This window comes from Sinocyclocheilus grahami, unplaced genomic scaffold (assembly GCF_001515645.1).
Source record: "Sinocyclocheilus grahami isolate Dianchi unplaced genomic scaffold, SAMN03320097.WGS_v1.1 scaffold250.1, whole genome shotgun sequence".
Lineage (NCBI taxonomy): Eukaryota > Metazoa > Chordata > Actinopteri > Cypriniformes > Cyprinidae > Sinocyclocheilus > Sinocyclocheilus grahami.
The window spans coordinates 1,464,743-1,487,351 of record NW_015505429.1 but is presented as its reverse complement, the minus strand read 5'-3'; the positions used below and the strand labels follow the sequence as shown (position 1 = coordinate 1,487,351).

General features: G+C 40.4%; 1 protein-coding gene across 1 annotated transcript in view; it reads right to left on the bottom strand.

The window, feature by feature from the left end:
* The window catches only part of slit3 (slit homolog 3 (Drosophila)), a 191,586-nt gene that overhangs the window by 68,541 nt on the left and 100,436 nt on the right, over window positions 1-22,609 (bottom strand). Inside the window, exons 5-6 of the mRNA XM_016289665.1 lie at window positions 16,360-16,431; window positions 6,998-7,069 (exon numbers count right to left, since the gene is read on the bottom strand). Coding sequence (XP_016145151.1) covers window positions 6,998-7,069; window positions 16,360-16,431 — 144 coding nt within the window. The remainder of the gene's footprint in view (window positions 1-6,997; window positions 7,070-16,359; window positions 16,432-22,609) is intronic.

The window sequence follows — 22,609 nt, the reverse complement described above, 5'->3', positions numbered from 1 at the left end:
GATCCTCTTGTCAAGGCCGCTGTGGCTCAGAGGTTTCATTTCTGGTCTCTGCTGCTCTATAGTGATGTAAATAGATGAAGCTCTGGGCAAGCCGGAGGGAGGAACGCCCTGGTAAAAGCCTGTAATACTAAACCATCACCAAGGGAAAATGCAATTTGCTCAGGAAGGACTATCTCCCTTCTAAGAAACCTTGGGAGCATCCTCCAAAGTTAGGTGAAGTAAGAGAAGAAAATAACAGAACATAAATGAATACACGACTGAGAACTGAAGAAGGACTGCTAAAGAGAGAACAGGATCCACAGAGAGCGGCGAACAGCTTGTGCTTGCTGTGGTAGTGCTCTCTCGCTCATTCATATTTCAGCCATCCGGTTTCCAGGTTTAGAAGCTCTGAGTAAAAATAAATCTCATATAGATTTCATTCATGCAGTCGTAATTTGAAAAAGCTGGAGCCGGACAGGGCATCACAGTTACTTTAAGTCGGCTTAAACCTGACATGTTCATGCCGAGAGCCATGACCTTTGGTGTCAGACTGCACCTGTTAATATGGACTTCTCTGGTATGAGTTAAGCTTTGCCACAAGAAACATTGAGCAGTGGACCAAGGGTCTTATAGAAGAGCCCACTGGAGAGACGCTGTCTTACGCAAGACTGTCAGTCTTCCCTTTATCCAGCCCTCCGCACTGCAGAGGGCCGCCCACTGCTGCAGCGTGGGATCTCAGCAAATAACAGCACAGCGTGAGCGGCTCTTGTTAAAGCCACTTGTGATAATTGAAGATCACCTTGAGTCTTTAAAATTCCTTTGTCTTCATCGCCGGCAATATTAAGTCATTCCGCCTGTGTTGCCTTGTGGTTGACCATAAATCAAAAATGTGTTAAGCAAAATCAACTGCTGCAGGGAAGGACCGCATCCACAGTGTCTCCTGAGAAAGTGCATCCAAGCCGAAACGAAATGAAATCAATGCCGGATCCTGACAAATACCGCGCTGTACGGCTTGACTGTGTAACTTTATGATTTTATTTAAAGCTCTATTGATGCAGGCGTCAATAAAAGCGGGCAGCTGTTAATTGCTCACAACGCTTAGTCTTCAGACCGTCTCAGAGGGGCACGTTTTCTTTTTACTTCCCTTTTCTTTTCTCAGCTATGTCAAGAAAGCTTTCCCACAGTCGCAAAAAGCTTGACAGTGGGGTCTTGAGTGCTCTTAGGCTTTTTTCAGGCCCTCATTAGAGGGACTTGGAGAGGGTCTCTGGATACTTCACTCCTAAAAGATGGCTGGGTTTTCAGAGCCAGGACATTTCGAAATAAAAGTGAGGTTGTTTTGGTGGATGCAGGGGGCTGAAGGGAAATAACTGAAGTGCTCCCCCGCCTGACTTGGGGCCATTCACTTGCACAACTGAGAAATCATGAGGCAAAGACGTGTTATTTGACATGACAGGCTTGAGGAAAGTCAATACCCTTCCTTTGAGTGTATAACTGTCCTGGTAACTGACCCTTATTCTAAATCGCTTTGGTAAGAAGACTTGCGTTCATTTATATAAACGTAAAGGTTGAGGGTTTTCTGCTCAACTTTTTGTCTTCTCAATCCTTTGTCTTTTGTGGTGTAAAATCAGGTGCGTTTGCAGAGGGCCTACCTTTAGAAAGTAAGGGAATATACACAACCTTGTCTTCATACGACCATTCACTTACTATCTTGCAAACTCGAGTGAGCCAACATGTCTGTGATGTTTCCATGGCAAACTATTATCGCTACTACAGCATAATGGTGAGTTTGCAATGCAAGCGTCCATCCGAGCAACCATTTACAGGGCATCCCTGTGTCGGGTCCTCGAGTCAAAACAAATGAGTAAAGTGCCTCCAGATGGAGATCAATTTCATTATGAGACTCCACTTGTTGCAGTGTGATGGAATTCATGTGAGCAGGATGGAAATCTTTGCCATTGTTTTGCTTAGCATCGCAAGTTCAGCTACAGCACAAAGATGTTATGTACATCAGATGTTTTTCCGCTAATTCAAATAAACCCAGTGAGGATAAACACAGAAATAACATGATCTGCCACGCATAATCCCATCCATGTGGTTTGTGTTCAAGTGTGGGCTTATTAAAAAAAAAGAAACACTAGTGCTTAGTATTTGTAACAAAAAAAAGGGAAGCTTTATGGCTGTATAAACCTATCCGTTGCCTCCTCTGAAAAGAGAGAAAGAGCTCTCCATCCCTCCATGGTGCAGAGGACGGGAGGAGAAGCGAAAAGAACAGGCACTACAGCAAAAACAGACACGCTTCCACCGCCATTGATGAGGCCATTATAACGTAAATGAGGATAGATTGAATCTAAGCTGTTCCGTCTGCCTCCCTCCTCTCTTTGGCCATCCAGGAGTGAATGATTAATTGTGCACACGGGTCCGACTGCTGAAACGTACGATTTCCAGCCTGCCCCCTCCCCATCTCCCCGAGCTTTGGCGTAGACCACACGAAGATAACGCAATGGGGCCATGTCTGGTGGCAAGGCAATTTCCTGTGCTTGAAAGTACTGTTTGTGAGCTAATGACAGTTCTCTCCCCCTCCACTCCCCTAATCCATCCTCTCATTTAGCCATCAGCTTGCCCTTTCTCCCTCCGCCTGCCTGTTGTCTGTCACATAAAGACTCATCTATTGACTAAAGACAACCTTTCAATCAGGCCTTGCAGAAGTAAGGCTGATTTGTCCAGAGGGAGGCCAACCCGTGTTAGAAATTAAAGATGCATTGAATATCTGATTCAAGGGAATCCGTGCTCTCGAGTTCCCAAAGAGGGAATTGTTAAATCTGAAAAGAGCTAATGTTTTGTACGGGAGCACAGGGGTTAGAAATGATTAGGATAAGGGGCGGCGGGGGCCGAAAAGGAGCAAAGCGCAGGGTTATCGTTGCCAAGAGGAACACTCAAAAGGTCTTGCATTGAGAAAATGACATTATGAAGGTAGAAAACTGCCAAACCATAAGAAAATTATAGTTCTCAAACCTTACATATGAAATACACTGTATTTTGTTCGTAATGCATTTAGGTTTCGATCAAATGCCCCCCCAATACAATCCCAGGACATCTACATAACCACAGAAATGTGATAGCTTCTTCCATTCAGCATTTTTCCAAGTTCTTGAGTCTGACAGCGTGGCATTTCATAACCAGGATTAATAATCCACCTCCTCACGCTCCCTTACACAATCAGCGTCTAATCTGACAACATACTGCAAATACTCAGATTTACCCTGGTTGGAATTTCGTGGCATGCTATTGCACTACAAGTGAGTCTCTTTAAATGAAAATGTGAAAACCTCATTAAGTGAGCACATCTGTGGATTCAAAAGGAGAAGAGGCCGTAGTACATAGTGGTGCATATTGACTGGTGAACCAAAAAGACGTCCCTTTGGGGCACGCCGCCCATGCTATCATGCTAAACTCACTTTAGTTCGACCAGCGAGGTCTGTGCCAAGCTGTCGAGAAAAATGTGCCGTGCACACATTGACAAATGACAGCATTTGGCAGGAGGAGAGGACGGTGGTAATGTGAAAATTTGGGCCTTCTTATCAATGCATGGTGGGAGGGAAAGTCACCTTCAGGAGATGGCACGGAAATGTCTCGGCACTCTCCTGCTCATAAAAAAATGACACAGCGGGGCAAAAAATTTCACATGATTTGACATTTGATTCAGAGCCAGAATTTTCTGTACAAAAGTGGTTATAAAATATGCAGAGGCTCCAGCGCTTGTGAGAGTGCTGTGTATAGACAAAGCTGAGTGGGGTATATGGGGAATTTCCAAAATGCTCTTTCTCACAATACTATAAATTCCCTTCTCACATTTAAACCACATTTTATAAAATAGCCCTGAAGGACGATTATAAAACTTGTGAGCGATTCCACAAAAGATCCAAGTGTTTAAACAGCAAGTGAACATATATTTTGCTTAGCATAATTTGAAACAGATTGTGTGAGACTTTCTTATTGTCTCTTCATTGTGTGCTTAGCACGATAAGAACATACATCAGAACAAAATGTGCTTACCATAACCCTGCTGAAAAATAAATCCGCTTGAATACTTGACCAGGTGGACATTCTTCATGCTTTCTTTGGCTTTATGAATTTTTTAATGAATAACTGGCCAAACTCATGCTGAATATACCTATTTTGAAGTATAGTTTTAATTTTTTTGTTCTCCTTACTATAAGAAAGGTTAAAAAGTTACAGTTTTTTTTTACGCTTAGACCATGCCTTCCAAACATCAACTTTATTTGTTATTTTTAAACAGCGATTTTTCATTTCACCTTAAGTACTTGGCTAAGGAATCATATTAACTACAATTTTTTTAACACGCTTAACCAAATTAAAAAATAATTCTGTATATTGACAATGGTGTATGTATGAAAATTGAGTTTCAGGCACATACCCTTGAAAAATATTCAGTTATTCTTACACCACATGAAATCTCATTTATATTATATATGAAATTTGATTGGATTTGTCTTTGTAAAATTAGAAATGAGAAGCGCTACCAACGTTCACGGTTATTAAAAGCACCAACTTGAATTTCATGAATATAATAATGATAAGGTGGACACCTTATAATGCACATTTCCACACAGTCCATCTACATTTAAAGCAAGAATGGAAAGATAAAAGGGCCTGATTTGGTGTATATTTAAAAAAAAAAACGATCAGAATGAAAAATGAGAGGAAGCGCAAGCAGTTCCTAAGTATTAAATGAAAAATAATCAAGGGGTGCTCCTTGTTAGGCAGGTTTAGGTGCTCTGCAGATGGAGAACACATCGATGTGCTGCCTACCACACTTCCTTCAGCTCATTGGAATGCAAGTCACGTCCTGTGTGAGAAAATGTCCGAGATAGCTTTGAAGTCATTAGTTCAGTCATTAGCGCAGTTATGTTAAATATAAATTACAATTCATCAGCAGAAAGGGTCGATCATTAATTCTGTGTAGTTTGGCAGGCGTTAAATCACTAGCAGTCATTTAGTTGTGGAGGAGGGTTAGCCACGAACCACTCTGTCTAATCTCCACTCTGATCACCATCTCTAAACCTGATGGAAGTGTTTAATAACTCCCCGCTTTGAAATTTTGTTAGTCGCTCTTTATGGTGATCACCAAAATTTTACAGTGATCACGAAAACCCAACAGTGCATGATGGGAAAGGATGCTCAAACCTCTCAATTATGTCGCAGTGCACCATCTATTTTAATAGGCCTTTAATGATCATTGAAATTAAAAGATTCAGTTGGCCTCCTGAGTTATGCTTAACACACCGCGCTCAAACAATGTATTTAATATGACCCCTAAATTACACAAAGTGCACTCTGAATTGCAAAAACACACATTAACATCACATTTTTAGAATGTTTATCATTCGTTCTTTTATTTATAACTCCAGATGTCAAATTATACTGATCTACTTTGAAAAAAAAACACACACACGCTTGCCCTGAATTCACATAATCCAGCACTGTTTTAAACACAAGAACTAATGTGGCTGAATGTGTTAATGATGTCTACAATCAACAATCCCTGGACATTTCTAAAAGCATAAATGAACCCTTAAAACTCCACTACTTCTGCTTTTTACACCATTATGACATCACACTGAGTCATAATACTCTTTGGCGATACAAGAGATGGATCTCCATCTGCTGTGCTGCCATTCAGAAAGATCAGTCTTAAGACAAAAGTTAGTCCGGACTATAATATAACTTATGTTGGAAATCGTTTAGTGTCCTCACACTGAGACTCACAGCATTAACACCTGCGGCGAAATTGCTATACCTAAACATTAATTTCGCCATCAGTTACCTAGAGGTGTCATATTCTCACAAGCTGGCTCTGTAGCACAGCCTTAACATTCAGCCGTATGTTGAATCTGCTACTGGAGAACATGGATTTAAGCTTGATTATTGCGCATGGGGTTATTTTGCCATGATACAGTGTCATTTGCAGACCTGTGTGTTGCAGCCTCTCCAGAGGGGTGGAGAGATGGCTCAATCAGCAGGAAAGTGATGTGTATTCATGTGCCAAGCTCTCCTTGGCTTGCCGGGGTCCCAAAGGTCTTTGGCAGAATCTAGGGAGGTTCTGTATTATTAATGAAAATTGATTCCCGACTTACTCACACTTTCCTGCTCCCGAGCTCCTGTTTTATAAGGTAATTTTATGCTCTGGTCACGAGGAGAGGACAAAGGACACGGAATAGTTTCCTATCTTTCCTTCTTTGATTCTACCTTCACCTCTAGCTAACACTGCCGGAGAACCTGCCTAACAATGATGTAACGCTGTGCTGCTTTGTCCTATGGAGCCAGGAATTAATAGAGGGGGTGGCTTGGCTCTGGGTCCCCAGTGAGCAGCGCTGCACTTAGTTTGGCACTTAGCACCCTGCCAATTGGCTTGATGGGGATGCGGCGGCGGCTAGCCCCCATCCCCCCCCCTCCGTATATCCTGCTTCCAGTCTTGCATCCTCTCCGGGACAATCCAGGGGACACCCAAAGAAAAAAAATTAACTCACTCACAAACACATCAAATCTCTTCTCTGCTATCAAAGCGTTTACTATAAACTCTGACTAAACCAAAAAAAAGGTCTTCCCAGCAGGCAGCAGAACAGAGATCTGAGCATCTAACTGAGACTAACACCTGCTTTAAAGTAGGAAGTGCAAATCTACAGACATTCTAATCAGAAAACGCTGTGCTTTTAACGCTAATGTGCACCCGGCAAAGTCAGGACACTTTTTCAAGCGCCAACAATGCAGCACAGGATGACAAACGAGCAACTTTAGCTGTTGCACGGACGATTGCATGCTAAGCGCCACTGTGTCGGACCAGACGGGGTGACACCGGACTATGCGCCACAGGTCCATAACGCAACACAGTTTGTCCTTCGAGAGCAATCAAGAAACACAGAGACAGAGTTAGAGGAATGGACAGCAGAGGTGAAGAGAGAGGAGAGAACCCCGCAGAGGAGGCAGGAGGGGGACTCACAGTATCTCCAAATCGCGCAGGGCTCGGAAGGCTCCATCTTCGATGCAGCTGATGTGGTTGCTGTCCAGTTGCCTGCAGATGAGAGACAGAAGTCAGTGGCAGGTCTGCAGACGAGCGGGTGGGGGCTGAGGGGAGGGAGGGAAGAGGAGGAGGAGAGGTGGGGGCTGCGGGAGGGAGGTAGACACACTAACACACACTCATATCTACACTCCTCTCCTCACCGCAGTCGGGATAAAGGACCAGCTGGCTAAAAGTGGCCTGTCTGGCTATAACCTCCTCCTATCTCGTCCTCTCTCTCTCTCTAGCCACACTGCAGAGTGTGGGGGCAAAGAGAGGTAAAAGAGAGAGAGAGAACAGGAGGCTGGCTATAGTGCACATCCCACCCCATCTGTCTGTTCTCTGTAAATATTAATTGCATTTTCTACCCCCCCAACCCCCCCCTTCTTCTTTTTTTTAAGTCAGAAAGGGAGTAATTTCATTACATTAGAGCAGCCAATCCATTACAAGCTTTTACCGGCTCTGTCACAGAAACAATTTCATTAAAGGAAGGGGTTCGTAAATCAGGGTCATGATGCTGGATGGGCAGACACGAGGGGCACTTCTTCCTTTTTGCTTCTTTTTCCTTTTCCTTTAATTTGCAGACTTTGCCATCCACGCCTCCTTCTCTCTATTTGCCCCTCCCTCTTTGAGATGGATTTGAAAGAGGCTTGAATAAAGAACAAGGAATCTAAGCGCTTTCCTTAAATCATTTGTTCGGCAAACAGAGCTGTGGTGACATCTGACCCGTGACAGACACGGTGCCTTCGCGTCTTTAGAGACGGATAATAAAGAAGAACGGAGCTTCTCTGGCGTGTCTTTCACTCCATCCCTTCTTTCTAAAAGACATGCATCTGTCTCCATAATTGCTGATGGGACAGACTATATGGCAGCCACCCACTGCAGATGCATTAACCATCACTCTGAAAACTAAATAACCTACATGAGCAAAAGTAAAATGTTTGTCTTTTACGATGGATATTTTTTCATCCAAAGTAAATTAAGACTTTAAAGAAATGCTTCCCTTGAGAATTAAATAATAAGCCAGTGCTTTTATAAAATGACAACAACAATTATATACTGTAAATGATATCTACAATATTCATTTGTTACAAAAACTGTAGCAAGTGTGTTTTTATTTACACTGATACTTACACAAAACTTGCTTCATTTTGACATATGGACATCGCTGAAAATTACAGTTCATTAAGAGAGTCAGATGTTGATTCATTAACCATTTCAATCAATTCAATTCAGTAAATGATTTGTCAAACTGATTCAACTGAACAATTCATTAAAAGTATTGGCTCATTTGTTAAGGCTACACTAAAAAGAACTGGTTCATAATACCATAATACATGTTTGCTCAAGAATCAGGGTAGTCTGGTCTGCTTGTTTTCGCATATAGCCTGTGAGGACAACTCAGCAGAAAGACTTTTTGTCATTAATTGATGGGACGCAGACTTTTTATTTTACAAAGCAGATATTTCTATTTAAATGCTTTAAAAGAATGGCTTTTTAGAATTCATATCACAAGAAGTACCTTGAGCTATAATTTTTACATTTACATTTAAGCATCTGGCAGATGCATTTATCCAAAGCAACTAACATTGCATTCAATCAGTCCATGCATTCCTTGGGATCTGAACCCATTACCTTGACGTTGCTAGCAATATGCTTTACTGCTTGAGCTACAGCAATGTATTTTTCTATACATAAAGGTGATTGAAACCTTATAGATTTTCTACAACAGCGGCCTCCCAACAAAACCTGCTCCAAAATCTACTTCCTCACAGTTAATTTGTTAATAATAATCTCAATATAGAAAATTCCACAACAAGTAATGTAGTTAATTTGCCGAACAGCATGTGATATTGTGGTAACTTGGCACATTATATTTAGAATTCAAACGTAGCTCATTCAATCAGATTTCAGAGCCATAACTGTCTGTATTTGAACACATGAAGTTGATCTCTAGAGGATGTCATTATGATCATGCGCAGGAGACTTTTAACAATGGTAATACTGAGCATAGTCAAGGGTGAATAGTTGTCTTGAATGTACATATGTGAGCGTGTGGTCTATGCGAATATCTGCGTGTTTGGTGATTGTTTGGAGAGGTGGGACATGGTAGTGGTGGGTAATGAAAGTCCCAGTTTTAATTTTCCTGCTCTAATTACATTGGCCTTTAATCATCTCAGTCATGAGCCGTATTGGCACTTTAGAGCTCCCGTCTTGCCAGTGTCCCATCTGGAGTGAACGCGAGAAAGAAACAAATATTCCTTCCCTTCACTAGACAATTAATCTGTCAGAGTCAGTGATGCTAACCAGCAGCCGCATGGCCGTATTTCATTCACGCTCGATAGATAACACAGCAAATGACCCAGAACTGACCGTCAGTACAGCCAGGATGATGCTTGATCATAGCTGCAAAATATGAATCTCATACTCAGTCTAAAGTCGTAACAGATATACAGTATGTGGCCTTTCATGGCCGCCAAATCAAGTGTGTTTTGCGGATTTGTGTCTGTATCACACCACTGATGCCTCGCATCTTCTTGTCTTTTCTGGTTTTATTTCACTTTGATTCATCTCATTGAAGCCCTGTTCACACTACAAGCGACACACTCCCATTCATTTCAATGGAGAGCTGGCGATTTCCGATGACAAGTGCGACAGCGGCCGTTGGCGACGGATGGGGCACGTCCAGCGACGCAACAAAGTTCAGAATCCTTCAACTTTATGCAAATGAAGAGCGACTTTCAGGAGCGACAGCCAATAGGAAGAAGACGGCAGAGCTCATGTGAGCCGTAGATAAACATACACAATGGAAAAAAAGTAGGCTCTGTTTCTCATTCATTTTTGTTTGCATGTACGGATTTAATTAATTTTATTATATTTAGTCTTTTGCAGCCAAAATGTTTGTATTTAGCGGCAAGAAACCTGATTCATTGTCGAGGCAACCAGTAGTGAGAACGCCCACTAGTTAACCTCATCGCCAGCCCCTGGCGACATGCAGCTGCTAGTGTGAACGCAGCTTCAGTCTTGTCTCTTTTCCTCACTTCTCTTCCAGTCTCATCTCACTTTGTGTCTCATCTCATTTCTTCTCTTCCTGCCTTGTCTCACTTCTTCTCATCTCATTTTGTCTTTGGTAGTCTCTCATCTTTTCTCTCATCTCACTTTGTATCTTCTCCTCTAGTATTGTCTCCATCTCATGTTTGTCTCTTCTCTTTTCTGCTTGCTTTATCATTCCATCTCATCATAAGTAATCTCTTCTAGTTTTATCTCTCATCTCTTTCTCCTCATCTCATAATTTTGTCTCTTTTCTCTTTCTCTCTTCATTTTTTTGCTTCATCTCACCTCATCTATTCTTTTCTTGTCAATTCTTTTCACCTGATCTCAACTGGTCTCTTCTCATCTACTCTCCTTGTCTCAGTTATTTTCATATCTCCCTTCCTTTTCTTTCAGTCCCATTTTGTCTTATCTTATTTTATTGTCACTTCTCTTCTCTTATATATATTTTTCTCATAATTTCCTTTTTCTTCCTCTCTCTTCTAGGCGCATCTTGTCTTTTCTTTCCCAGTCTTGTCTTATTGTCTCAATTCATCTGGTCTCATTTTGTCTTGAGTCATAATGTTTCGTCGAGTCTCATATTGTCTCATTTCGTCTGGTCTCATATTGTGTCAATTCATCTGGCCTCATTATCTCATGTTGTCTTGTCTCATATTGTTTCATTTATTTTTGTCTCATATTGTCTCAATTCATCTGGCCTTATATTTAATTTAGTCTGAACTCACCTTGTCTCATGTTATCTCAATTAATCTGGCCTCATTATCTAATTTTGTCTCGTCTTATATTGACTAATTTCATCTGTCTCATATTTCATAATCTAGTTTTGTATCATTTCATTTGGTCTGGTCTCATATTTCCCCATTTTTTCAATTAATCTGTTCTCATCATCTCATTTTGTCTTCTCTCATTGTCTCTTTTTCATCTGGTCTCATATTGTCTCATTTAGTTGTGTCTCCTATTTTCTCAATTCATCTGTCCTTATGATCTCATTTTGTCTGGTCTCATTTCATCTGGTCTCATATCATTTAATTAAGTCTGGTCTCACATTGTCTCATTTCGTTGTGTCTCCTATTTTCTCAGTTCATCTGGCCTCGTTATCTCATTTAGTCTTCTCTCATATTGTCTAATTTCATCTGGTCTCATATTGTTTAATTTCTTCTTGTTTCTTCTATGTCTAGTCTTCTGTTTCATTTAGTCTGGTCTCATAATGTCTCATATATTCTCAATCCATCTGTCCTTATTATCTCATTTTGTCTTATCTCATTGTTTCTTTTTGTCTGGTCTCATATTGTCTCATTTCATCTTGTCTTATATTTTCTTAATTCATCTGTTCTCATTATCTCATTTTGTCTTATATAGTTTCATTTCATCTGATCTCATATTGTCTCATTTTGTCTAGTATATTGTCCTAATCGATCAGAAGAGCATTCTCAGTGTGGGTGGGTGTCCTGAGAAAGTGTTTCCCAGAGCTGGAAAACATTTGATTGGCTATCTTGGCATCAGTGCCATTCACAGCCCATCTTACACGGAGCGTGAGGTGTGTGTTTCAACACCAGCAGTGCACATCAAAAGCCGAGATCTGCCGTCTGCAGAGTCCCGTCTGCTGGGCGCAGAAGCTTGTAAAGCAGACAGTGACCGCACCTCGTCCTCTCGGCCATAATTCAAACCCACGCGCAGTCAGACTGACATTCTGGGTACAGGAGCATGAAGTACAAAGGCTTTTATTAGCACCCAGATGAGAGCCTCCCACAAGGGGACAAAAATTGTCCACGTATCTGATGCTGGGTAATCATACAGGACACACTGCTCTCTCAATTACACCTAGGCTTCAGGTGATGTAGTATCATGTACCCTGCATGTGCCGACACCATTTGGCCTCTCCATCCGCGGTGAATAACAAATGTCAACAGAACGAATACGTGTAAGCCCATGAATCCACTGCTCATACAGCACCTGTTCTAATGGGATCCGTACCCCGCTGACACAAGCATGCCATGTTGATATAGAGCTCATCAGGCATGTTTTCGGACTCGCAGTGCACATGATGAGGGAATCTACAACATCACCCGCACTCGATGCTTCTCGAGGTTAACATGGCCGGCGTAGCATGTCTGGTGAACAGTAGGAGGGCACAGCTAAAGCCATAAACGCAGACAGAGATATTGTGTCTGGTTTAATAGGGTGCAACATAGACTCTCGTTAGCAAGAGGAACCATCTTGACCATATTATCCAGATGGCCCCTCTATAAAGGGTGGAGGATGGTGGCTGATGGCGGATGCTGACTCCAGCATGCTGTAGCCTGTAAAACTGTGGAGATGCGAGGACGATATATAAGAGACGGAGATTCAACATGCCCTCAAAGCGTGCATAGCCATTTTCAAACAGAGGACATTAAGGTAGAAAAGCCTATGAGAAAATCAATTAATTCCTGGAACACTGCCTGTCCATTTTTTTCCACTCCTTCCCTTTAAAAAACCGAGGGCTGGATGATTTTAGCAATTAAATCAAGAGTCACCTTGCCACGCATTGCAGAGGCAGGTCGGTGGGAGAGAAACAGGCAGCGCTGCTGACGTACAAATCCATCCTTCTCCCTCAATCCTCGTTAGCCCTTTTTTCTTCTAAAAAGCCCTACCTGAAGAAATGAGTGTTGCCTACCTGTACCTATCATTCATCCATCAGAGTGTGACGGTGCACATGACAGTGATGTGATGAGCGCTCAAACACTGCCGAACATCACAGACATCACTGTAAGAACGTCAGGGGAAAACGTGTTGAACAAAAATGCTGGATGTGTGTAAGGGATTTGAAAGCTTGCAACTGTTGGGGAATGTTACACTTTAAAGTAATGCATTACAATATTATCTATAAAATGGGACTAATAACGTGCTAAATTTATTTAGTATATACTGTGTATACAGTACTCAAAATGTATCATGCACCAAACTGTTAAATTTTTGACCACTCAAATTTCAATAAATATACAGACAAAAAAATTATTTCAACGTTATGGCCGATAACAATAATTCCATTCTATTTTGTCTAAATTAATGTAAAAATAGCACTCCTAATGAAAAAAATGGCAAGTGAATTTAGAAATTAAAATTGAATTTGTCATATAGTGTGTATAGTATATATTGTGTTACTTAAAGGGGTCATATGATGCAATTAAAATTTTTCCTTTCTCTTTGGAGTGTTACAAGCTCTTGGTGCATAAATATCTGTAAAGTTGCAAAGACTAAAGTCTCAAACCCAAAGAGATATTCTTTATAAAAGTTAAGAGTCAACCACGCCAACCTAAAATGCCTCGTTCTAACACGCCCCCACGTGTCTACGTCACGATGTGGGAAGATTTGCATAACGCCGCCCAAATGTTCACGCAAAGAAAGAAGGCACAACTTTTATTCTCGCTGTAGTATTGTTGTTGCCGCCGCCGCCGCCATGTCCTGAAGACGCAGTGTGTTTCGTTGTGAAAGCGAAACTACTTGATTTGGCCTTCCAAAAGAGGATGATATCCGCTTTGTCATGCCTGGAGCTGATCCGTGCTGGTCTCTGAGGAAATACATCAACTTTGCGCTGTGGATCGCCGGATCAGCTTTCACCGTGGACGAAGCGGAGTCCAGCCCAGGGTCATCACATGTGGTCTCATCGAATCCGCCGGCCGCGCCGTTCTTAAGACTGCCCGCCACCGCTCACTCAAGCCCGCCGATCACAAATGAAGACATGGTTTTATGTTTACAAGACTGTTTAAGTCATTAGAATCCGTAATTATGTCCCCACTGGATGCAACAAACGCCTCATTTATAATGGGTTTTAATGTTTTTGTCTCGTCGCTCCGGCCGGGACACGGCATCACAATATGGTGAGGGGCGTAACATTTCCGTCACACGCTTGAGGTATTCGGCCAATCACAATGCACTGGATAGCTGGCCAATCAGAGCACACCTCGCTTTTCAGGCCGATGAGCTTTGTAAAAATCAGAAAGGCGGGGCATAGAGGAGAAACAGTAATGTACAGTATGTGGAAAATAATGTGTTTTTTGAAACTTAAACCGCATAAACACATTTCATTACACCAAATACACCAAATAATGTTCTTTTTAGCAACATCATATGACCCCTTTAAAAAAATTATAAAAAAAAATTAATGTGTGCTGAGTTGCCACTGTGGCATTGTGATTTATTTCAAGTTACAACTGAACAACTAAATAATAACAAATACAAAACAAACAAGCAAACAAATAAATAAAGTTCTGTCATGACAACTCTCGGAGGGATTGGCATGGTAATGTACATGACAATGTTAATGTATTTGGTCTTGGCGGAATATATTTGCTATGCTGCTGCTGTGGCAGAGCAAGTACCGAGACTTGCTACTGCCAATACATCCACAACATGCTGCTGTGAGCATGTAAGAAATATTGCTGCTGTAAATATAACATACATGAAATAACCCCCATACATGAATCATCTCGTAGCAGATCTATACAGGTGGAGCTAGGGAAGGTGGAGGGTTCTGAAGCAAGCTGCAACTGCTACGGCAAGCACTAGTCATATATTTTAATGTTGAGAAGCGAGCTCAATCAGCTGTGCCATGTGATAATGATGTCATTAGGTCAGATTGAGTTAGACCTATCGGACTGCGCCATCTACAGTTTCATACCAGAACTCTGTATTTAATAAAAAAAATATATATAAAAGCGTAATTATATTTAAAAATTATTATATTGCATAAATATTACAGTGTAAATTTTACAATCAGCATACTACCATCAGGTCATCTGACGACACACATTGCTGCATATGCAATGTTACCCCCAACACTGTTCTCCATAACATATTACGTGTTTGCAGAGAGTCATTGACCAGCGCAGATGATTGACGACACTCCTGCATGCTGGAACTCATTTGACAGGGGTCAGTGAGGTCAGAGTCAGTATTGACATTCAGTTAACTCAATCTGACCAGGGCGGGTGTTAGGCAACATTCATGCACATGCATCATTCTGAAATACAGTGAACCAAAAGACCACCCTGCCCTGAATACACTGTAAATTATACAGATCAGGTGTGGCACAGTGGCAGATGTACAGTAGGCTTGTAAGTTAATGGTTGAGCATTCAATCTCATGAGCTACCACCATTGTGCTGTTAAATCTGTTGTAAATATTCTTAAAGCTGCTTTGGATAAAAATATCTGTTAAATGACTACTTGCTTAGCACTCACTACTGCTATATATAATTGGGCTTCTCAAACTCTCCCACCTCTTCACATTTTCCCCTTTCTTCTTCTTTCTTTTCGGCTGAAAAGCATGACTATATCTTCAAACAATAGCCAACTATATTTCCATACCTCTCAGATATATCTAGCATGACGTGACCCGCAGTTCTCAGCCCACGGTGGGAAAGACTTCATCTGAAAACGGTCTTTGTAACGAAGCCGGTATCAGATACTGCGACGAAACTGCCCAGAACTTCACACACGCTCGAGCCTGGGAATGCACACGAACGCTACAGCCACATACCACCACCGATCTCTGACTGCAAACAAAGCGCCCCATTAATGATGACCTCAACTTGGTGTCCTTTATTCATTAGAGGGCAGATTTAATTGCTCAAATCATCCAGCCCTCTTTGAAGGTCATGTTTATTATCGCAGGCGTGTTAGAGCTACCAGCTCCCTGTGCTTGCTTTGTTCATAAAGGTTTTATTTTTTTTAGATTTGTAGGGCCTTGTTTATGCTTTAAAAAAAATCATATTTATTCATTAAAAATCACTATTAACAAGCCCTTCTGCCATACTCCACTGTAGCGAGATCGGCTTCTGAAACTGTTACAGAGATTTATCAGAAGCCATTACTGTAATTGCAAATGGCTGTGGAACATTACTCACTGGCAATATCCTGAAGATATCCATCTTATTGAACCATACTGATTAATTGAATTTTCATCAGTGCTAAGCTTATTAACTGTTATGACAAATGATTCGAGGGGCATACATGTAGTCCACCTAGCACATTGCTTTTGAACATTTTCTTCTTCCAGCCAGAGAGATGATTATATTTCATTTCAGTTATCTGTCTTTGAAATAAGACTCAAGACTCGTTAAATGCAGTGGACGATGGCCTCGTTTGCGGTTTGACGGCATACCACACCATGCCTCGCAACTTCAGGGGAAAGTACGGTTTACAGACGGCTTTTTTGGCCTCATGCAAACGAATCTCACAATGCCAGTGAAGAGATGAGAGAGGAACACTTACAGGTTCTTGACGGCGGTGATCCCTCGGAAAGCCTTACGAGGAACAGCCTGAATCTGATTCTCGCTCAGGTCCCTGGAGAGAGAGAGATGAGAAAGAGAAAGAGAGAGAAATTAGGATTGGTTTGAAGCCACTTCACATTTCGCGTCTTGAGGAAGATGGACGGTTCACTGGAACTTTGAAGTCTGAGACCAAATTGTTCTACTGACCATAAATGTCACATCCTCCTTTATTCGTCTGGCCTTTTATCACTCCGTCTGTGTGTGCGCCTAATGAAAAACATTTCTAAAGCAGCACTTTGTAATGAAAGGTCTCATAGTGGTACGTCCCACAATCCTGCAGAAAATGAAGCAATCATATGCACTTTGAGTAACCCGAGAAAGAAATCGGCTCTTTTTTAATGCTCGCTTATGAGCCAAATGATTTTTGACATGTCACAATGGTTGTGCTTAACTTTATTAAGCTTGCTTGTTTGTAGACTCACGCTGGCAAAACATAATTTGAAAACCAGAATGCAATTATGGGCCAAGAAGGAAACAAATGAGATATGGAATATCTGCCCAGCTAATCAAAGGGTCTGCTTTGGAGTCATGCTTGCTACACATAACACGAACAGACCACCACGTGGGTTAACACACCTGACCTTGCTACAACCAATTTCACTGATAAACAATCAGGCACGGATCCAAACGTGGCGAGGAATCCTGCCAGAGCTCGTGCGTGGGACATAATGATGTATCAAGCACAGGACTGCCAGCAATTTCCTCTTAGGAGCATTAAAACTGTAGTTATTGGGCTCTCCCCTCCTTCAGCCCCCCGCCAGAACTGGATACGTGTGTTTTTTTCCCCCCTCGAACCAATCAAGTTTTATTATGGCAAAAATCTTAATAACTATGTTATGCTTTGCAATAAGAGGCTATGGTATTTCATCGAACTGTTCCTGATGGTTTTTGACATGTTCCACAATCCTGCATTGCTTTTTTTTCTTTACAGCACTCTTGGCTGGCTTGATGTGAACATCATGTTTCCTTTGTGTATCCTTCAAGTTGAACTATGCAGGAGGGCAAACATACGCCCTAACATCCCATGATCATATACCACAGAGTGTGAAAATAGGGCCGCTGTTTATAGCATTATCACACTGGACAAGAGCGAATGTATATCAGCACTACTTCTCTGATGGTCTAAACAGATAAAGTGCAGAGATGGTGTGGAGCACAGATGCAACTTCTCTTCGCTTTGGCTTTTTAATTCTTCATGAATGGCGAAGCACCGGTCTTGTACGTCCTCGGTGAGCCGTGAGCGCAGCGTAGTGGCTTTACAGCACTTCCACTGCTAATAAATGTTTTATTGCTTTGTTTACTCAGTGGAACCTTTTTCATTATTTCAACAAAAGGCAAATTGTCCCAGCCAAATAACAGCACTTATGAAACACAATAAGTCTCAGAGGTGCTCTCGCCGATGAGTGACAGAGAGAAACTCCATGTCAGAAGTAGACAAAAAAAAAACCAGTCCCGAGGGCTTTGGGTTGAATGAGATGATTTCTAATGAAGAATTACTTGAAGCTATAAAGAGACAATAGAAGTTTATGAGATATGAGAATTATACTGGCAGAAAAGACGTAGCAATGTACATATTTCATCTGTTCTGACGCTATATTAATTACACATGGATAATGAAACAATCTGTGTGACTTCAGAATGAATACAAGGTCTCCAAACAATCTTTAAAACACAGGCTAATCAGTCAACTGCAGTGATGCAATTCTCTGCATACACTGTAAAAATTATTTGGTAACACTTTACTTGAAGGGGTGTGCATAAGACTGACATGACACCTTCATAATCATGACATGACACATGTCATGAATATGAAGGAGGTTTTATGCATGTTTATGACAACTGTCATTAAGTGTCATTCGCTCAGTTATGTCATTTGTAATGCAAATATGACATTATTTGACCTAACCCTAACCTAACCCTACCCCTACCCTTACCCCTAACCATAGCCCATTACAAAGACATCTCAAACAATGTCATCTTTGCATTAAAAATTACATAACTGAGCGAATGACACTTAATGACAGTTGTCATAAACATGCATAAAAAACTTCATATTCATGAAATGAGTCATGTCATGATTATGAAGGTGTCATGTCAGTCTTATGCACACCCCTTCAAGTAAAGTGTAACCAATTATTTTCTTAATATTTTGTCTTGTTTTATACATATTATACACATGTGAGAAGCAAAATGACAAAAGACTCACATAAGTCTTATTTTTTATAGAATATAAACTGAATTAAGTCTATTTTTCAAAAACAGACTTCTTAAACGTTTTATAATATATATATATATATATATATATATATATATATATATATATATATATATATATATATATATATATATATATATATATATATATATATATTTATTTGAACTCCGTTGGCAAATAGAAATAGATTTTTTTTTAAAGAAACATATCTACATACCTACATATATACTGTATAAACACATACGACTCATTTTTGTTTGTTTTGTCATTTTCAAGGAATAAACTGACTTTTACAGCAATAATGAAATGAACTCAACCCGGGTATGCACTGCTAAATTGGGCATCTTAACAGATGCTGGAATGAATACTTTAAGGTAAAAGTTACAGATTCAAAGCAGACATGCACCACACAGTGTTTGTTAAAGGACGAGAGCTGGTCCCCCTCCTCTAGCAATCTGCTTGCAAATTTCATTAATTTAATTTGGCTTTGGCCCTGCTCTCTCTGACTGTCAGGATGCCTGCCATAAATCTCCCTTTGATTCCATTACGGCTCCCATGTCCAGACAACCTGGCAACGCCAAAACATATTACAGATAAACGCTCAGCAACACGCAAGGATATGAGAGCCGAGCTGCGAGGAGGATCTATCCTTACACACACGCACAGACTCTCTCACACACAAAGGTCAGACAAAGCGAAACACGATATACTTCATGAATTGCTGTTGTTAAGCCACTCAACAAACATCTTGTTTTCAATCGAATGCACACAAGAATCAGCGATAAACAGTTAAGCACATGCAAGGAAGAGAAGACCACTAATAATTCAAAATACACATCTGTCACATTTCGAAAGCTCAATATTTTGCCAATATAAATCAATGGGAGATTTTCAAACTTTAATCGTTAACGATTGCTTAAGAAGTTTCATAGTACATCTTTTGAAAGTGGTTTTGGCTGAATTAATTGCAGACGTTTACTTCTTAGGGGTTAGCGGTTTCGAACAAATCCTAAGCAGAGTCCGTCCATTCATTTTCCAAACATCATCATATGTAAGGTCCTAAGCAGAATGTTTGAGGAATGTCAATACACCGCTGCCTTACAAACGCAGTAAAAAGCATTGAGGGAATGTCAGTCAATTCTCTTTCTTATCACGCTTTATGAATGTCACTCTTATCTCTCCACTGAAAAATGGAATGCTGCGGTTTTACAAGAAGGTTGTTTGCTTCACTTTTGTTGTATTCTCGCACTGTTTAAACCACAAAGGAAAAGAGTGATTGTCTAAAGTAGCGGAGACTTAAACATCACTTTACAGAAATTCAAATAATGCAGGATGTCTGAGACAGACTCACACACACACACACACACACACACACAGGTTTACATTTGTGAAAAGTGGGGACATCCCATAGGCGTAATGGTTTTTATACTGTACAGACCGTATATTCTATTGCCCTACACCAACCCTACCCCTAAACCTACCCCTCACAGGAGACTTTGTGCTATTTCAGATTTTCAGTACACTCCATTCTGTGTGATTTATAAGCGTTTTGAAAAGTGGGGACATGGGGTAATGTCCTGAAAAGTTACCTTCTCCTTGTAATACCTATGTCATACCTTTGTCATTATACACATTTATGTCCTCATTTGTCACAAAAACGCGTACACACACACACACACACACAAAAGCTTCTCAAGTGCATATGCACAGTTTTCTTCTAATCCTCATTCTAATGTTGATGAATCTGAATCATTTTGAAAGTGACGTGACATGTGGCCAAGTATGGTGACCCATACTCGGAATTAGTGTTCTGCATTTATCCCATCCAAAGTGCACACACACACCGGGAACACACAACCGGAGCAATAGGCAGCCATTTTTTGCTGCGGCGCCCGGGGAGCAGTTGGGGGTCCGGTGCCTTGCTCAATGACACCTCAGTCGTGGTATTGAAGGTGTGAGAGAGCGCTGTACATTCACTCCCCCCACCCACAATCCCTGCCGGTACGAGACTCGAACGACTCTCTAACCATTAGGCCATGACTTCCCCCATGATTTTAAATGACAGAGCATGTTCATGCAGTTAGTAGTAATTATCATAAAGCATGCCCAGACATCTCCATATAAGAGTCTTCTGAACAAGCCACCCTATACAGCCATTCATTCCTCTCTGCAAACATACAGCATCTAAATGAAGCAATCTTACATAACAGCACCCACAGCAAGAGTAAAGCAAAATGTGCCATTTTCAAAAACACAAGAGACATAGACTATACTGAATTATGCATAAACTATCAAATAAATCAATAAATAAGACTTTTAAATAGTTCACATAGTTATTCAATTAGTTTCAGATTAGTTTATATTATATTATATTATTAATTAGTGCTGTCAAACGATTAATCGCGATTAATCGCATTTAAAATAAAAGTTTTTGTTTACATAATATATGTGTTTGTACTGTGTATATTTATTATGTATATATAAATACACACTCATACAATATATATTTTGAAAATATTTACATGTATATATTTATATTTATATAACTGATATTATATATAAATATATTTAATATACAAATATATAACATATTTTTCTTAAATATATACATGCATGTGTGTGTATTTATATGTACATAATAAATATACACAGTACACACATATATTACATAAACAAAAACTTTTATTTTGGATGCGATTAATCGCGATTAATCGCTTGACAGCACTATATATTATATTATTATAGATCAAAAGTTTGGGTTAGGTACTATAGGTACGGTAGTTTTGCTAAATTTTTTGTTCATTAAATACAATTAAAACAATATAAAATTTTAAAGTCTTTCTATTTTAATATATTTGAAAATGTAGTGATGCAAAGCTGAATTTTCACCAGCCGGTCTTCAGTGTCACATGATCCCTCAGAAATTATTCTAATATGATGATTTGATCGAAAAAGTTCTTATTTCTTTGTATTTCCAATGCTGAAAACAGTTGTATTGCTTAAAGTTTTTATTTTTCGGAAACCATAATAACCCTTTTTTCAGGATTCTCTGATGAATAGAAAGTTCACAAGAACAGCATTCATTTGAAGTACAAATCTTTTGTGGCATTATAAATGTTTTTACTTTTACTTTTGATCAATTTAATTAGTCCTTGCTGAATAAAAGTTGAATTTCTTCAACATTTGAACAGAAGTGTTTGCAATAAATAAATAAGTACATAAAAAAAGTGAAAAAATGTGAAGTGTACACTCTCTCTCACACATGAGATCCACTGTCAGACAGGGCTGGTTTTCCCTGAAGAGGTCAAGTACATTTGTGTTTCACAGCACTTTGTTAATGTTAATCTTTTCTAAAATCAAACATGGCATTTTTTTCCCTTCTCAAAACCTCTGTATAAATTACAGAGTACTATGTTTGGACTAACTCAGTCCTCTGAGAAAACGAATCCCCGTCTGGATTGGACTGCTTGTTGATACAGTATATCACACAAGTCTAATTTCAATGGCTCTCGTGATGCACGGATCCAGAACACATGAGCTATCCCTTCGTTATTTCTTTCATATCTTTAAAAGTAAAGTCAAAACAGACATCTGTCTCCTTCCATCTAGCTTATCGAGCACAAACCGCAGCCCAGCTGGGTGACTGGACCGTTGATACGTCTCCTACCATGCCTTGCCTCTCTCAGTATCTATCAAGCGCTGTCTTGCTTTCACTCTTGCTCTTGGCAGGGCTATTATCTGCATGCCAAATTGAATCTAGAGTTTGAGATTCTCGCAGAGGCCCTGATGCCTGTCAGTGGGTTCCTACACGTTTCTGTTAAGTCTTGCCAGTGCCGACAGATCGACCCGTACACGCTGGTGCGATCACACACAGATGGGTCGGACAGGTCTAAGCGTACGCACCTGATCAGGTGAAAGGTTATTAAAACCCTCCAGCTACTCTCGCCAGATATATTACATTACATTATTAATTTAG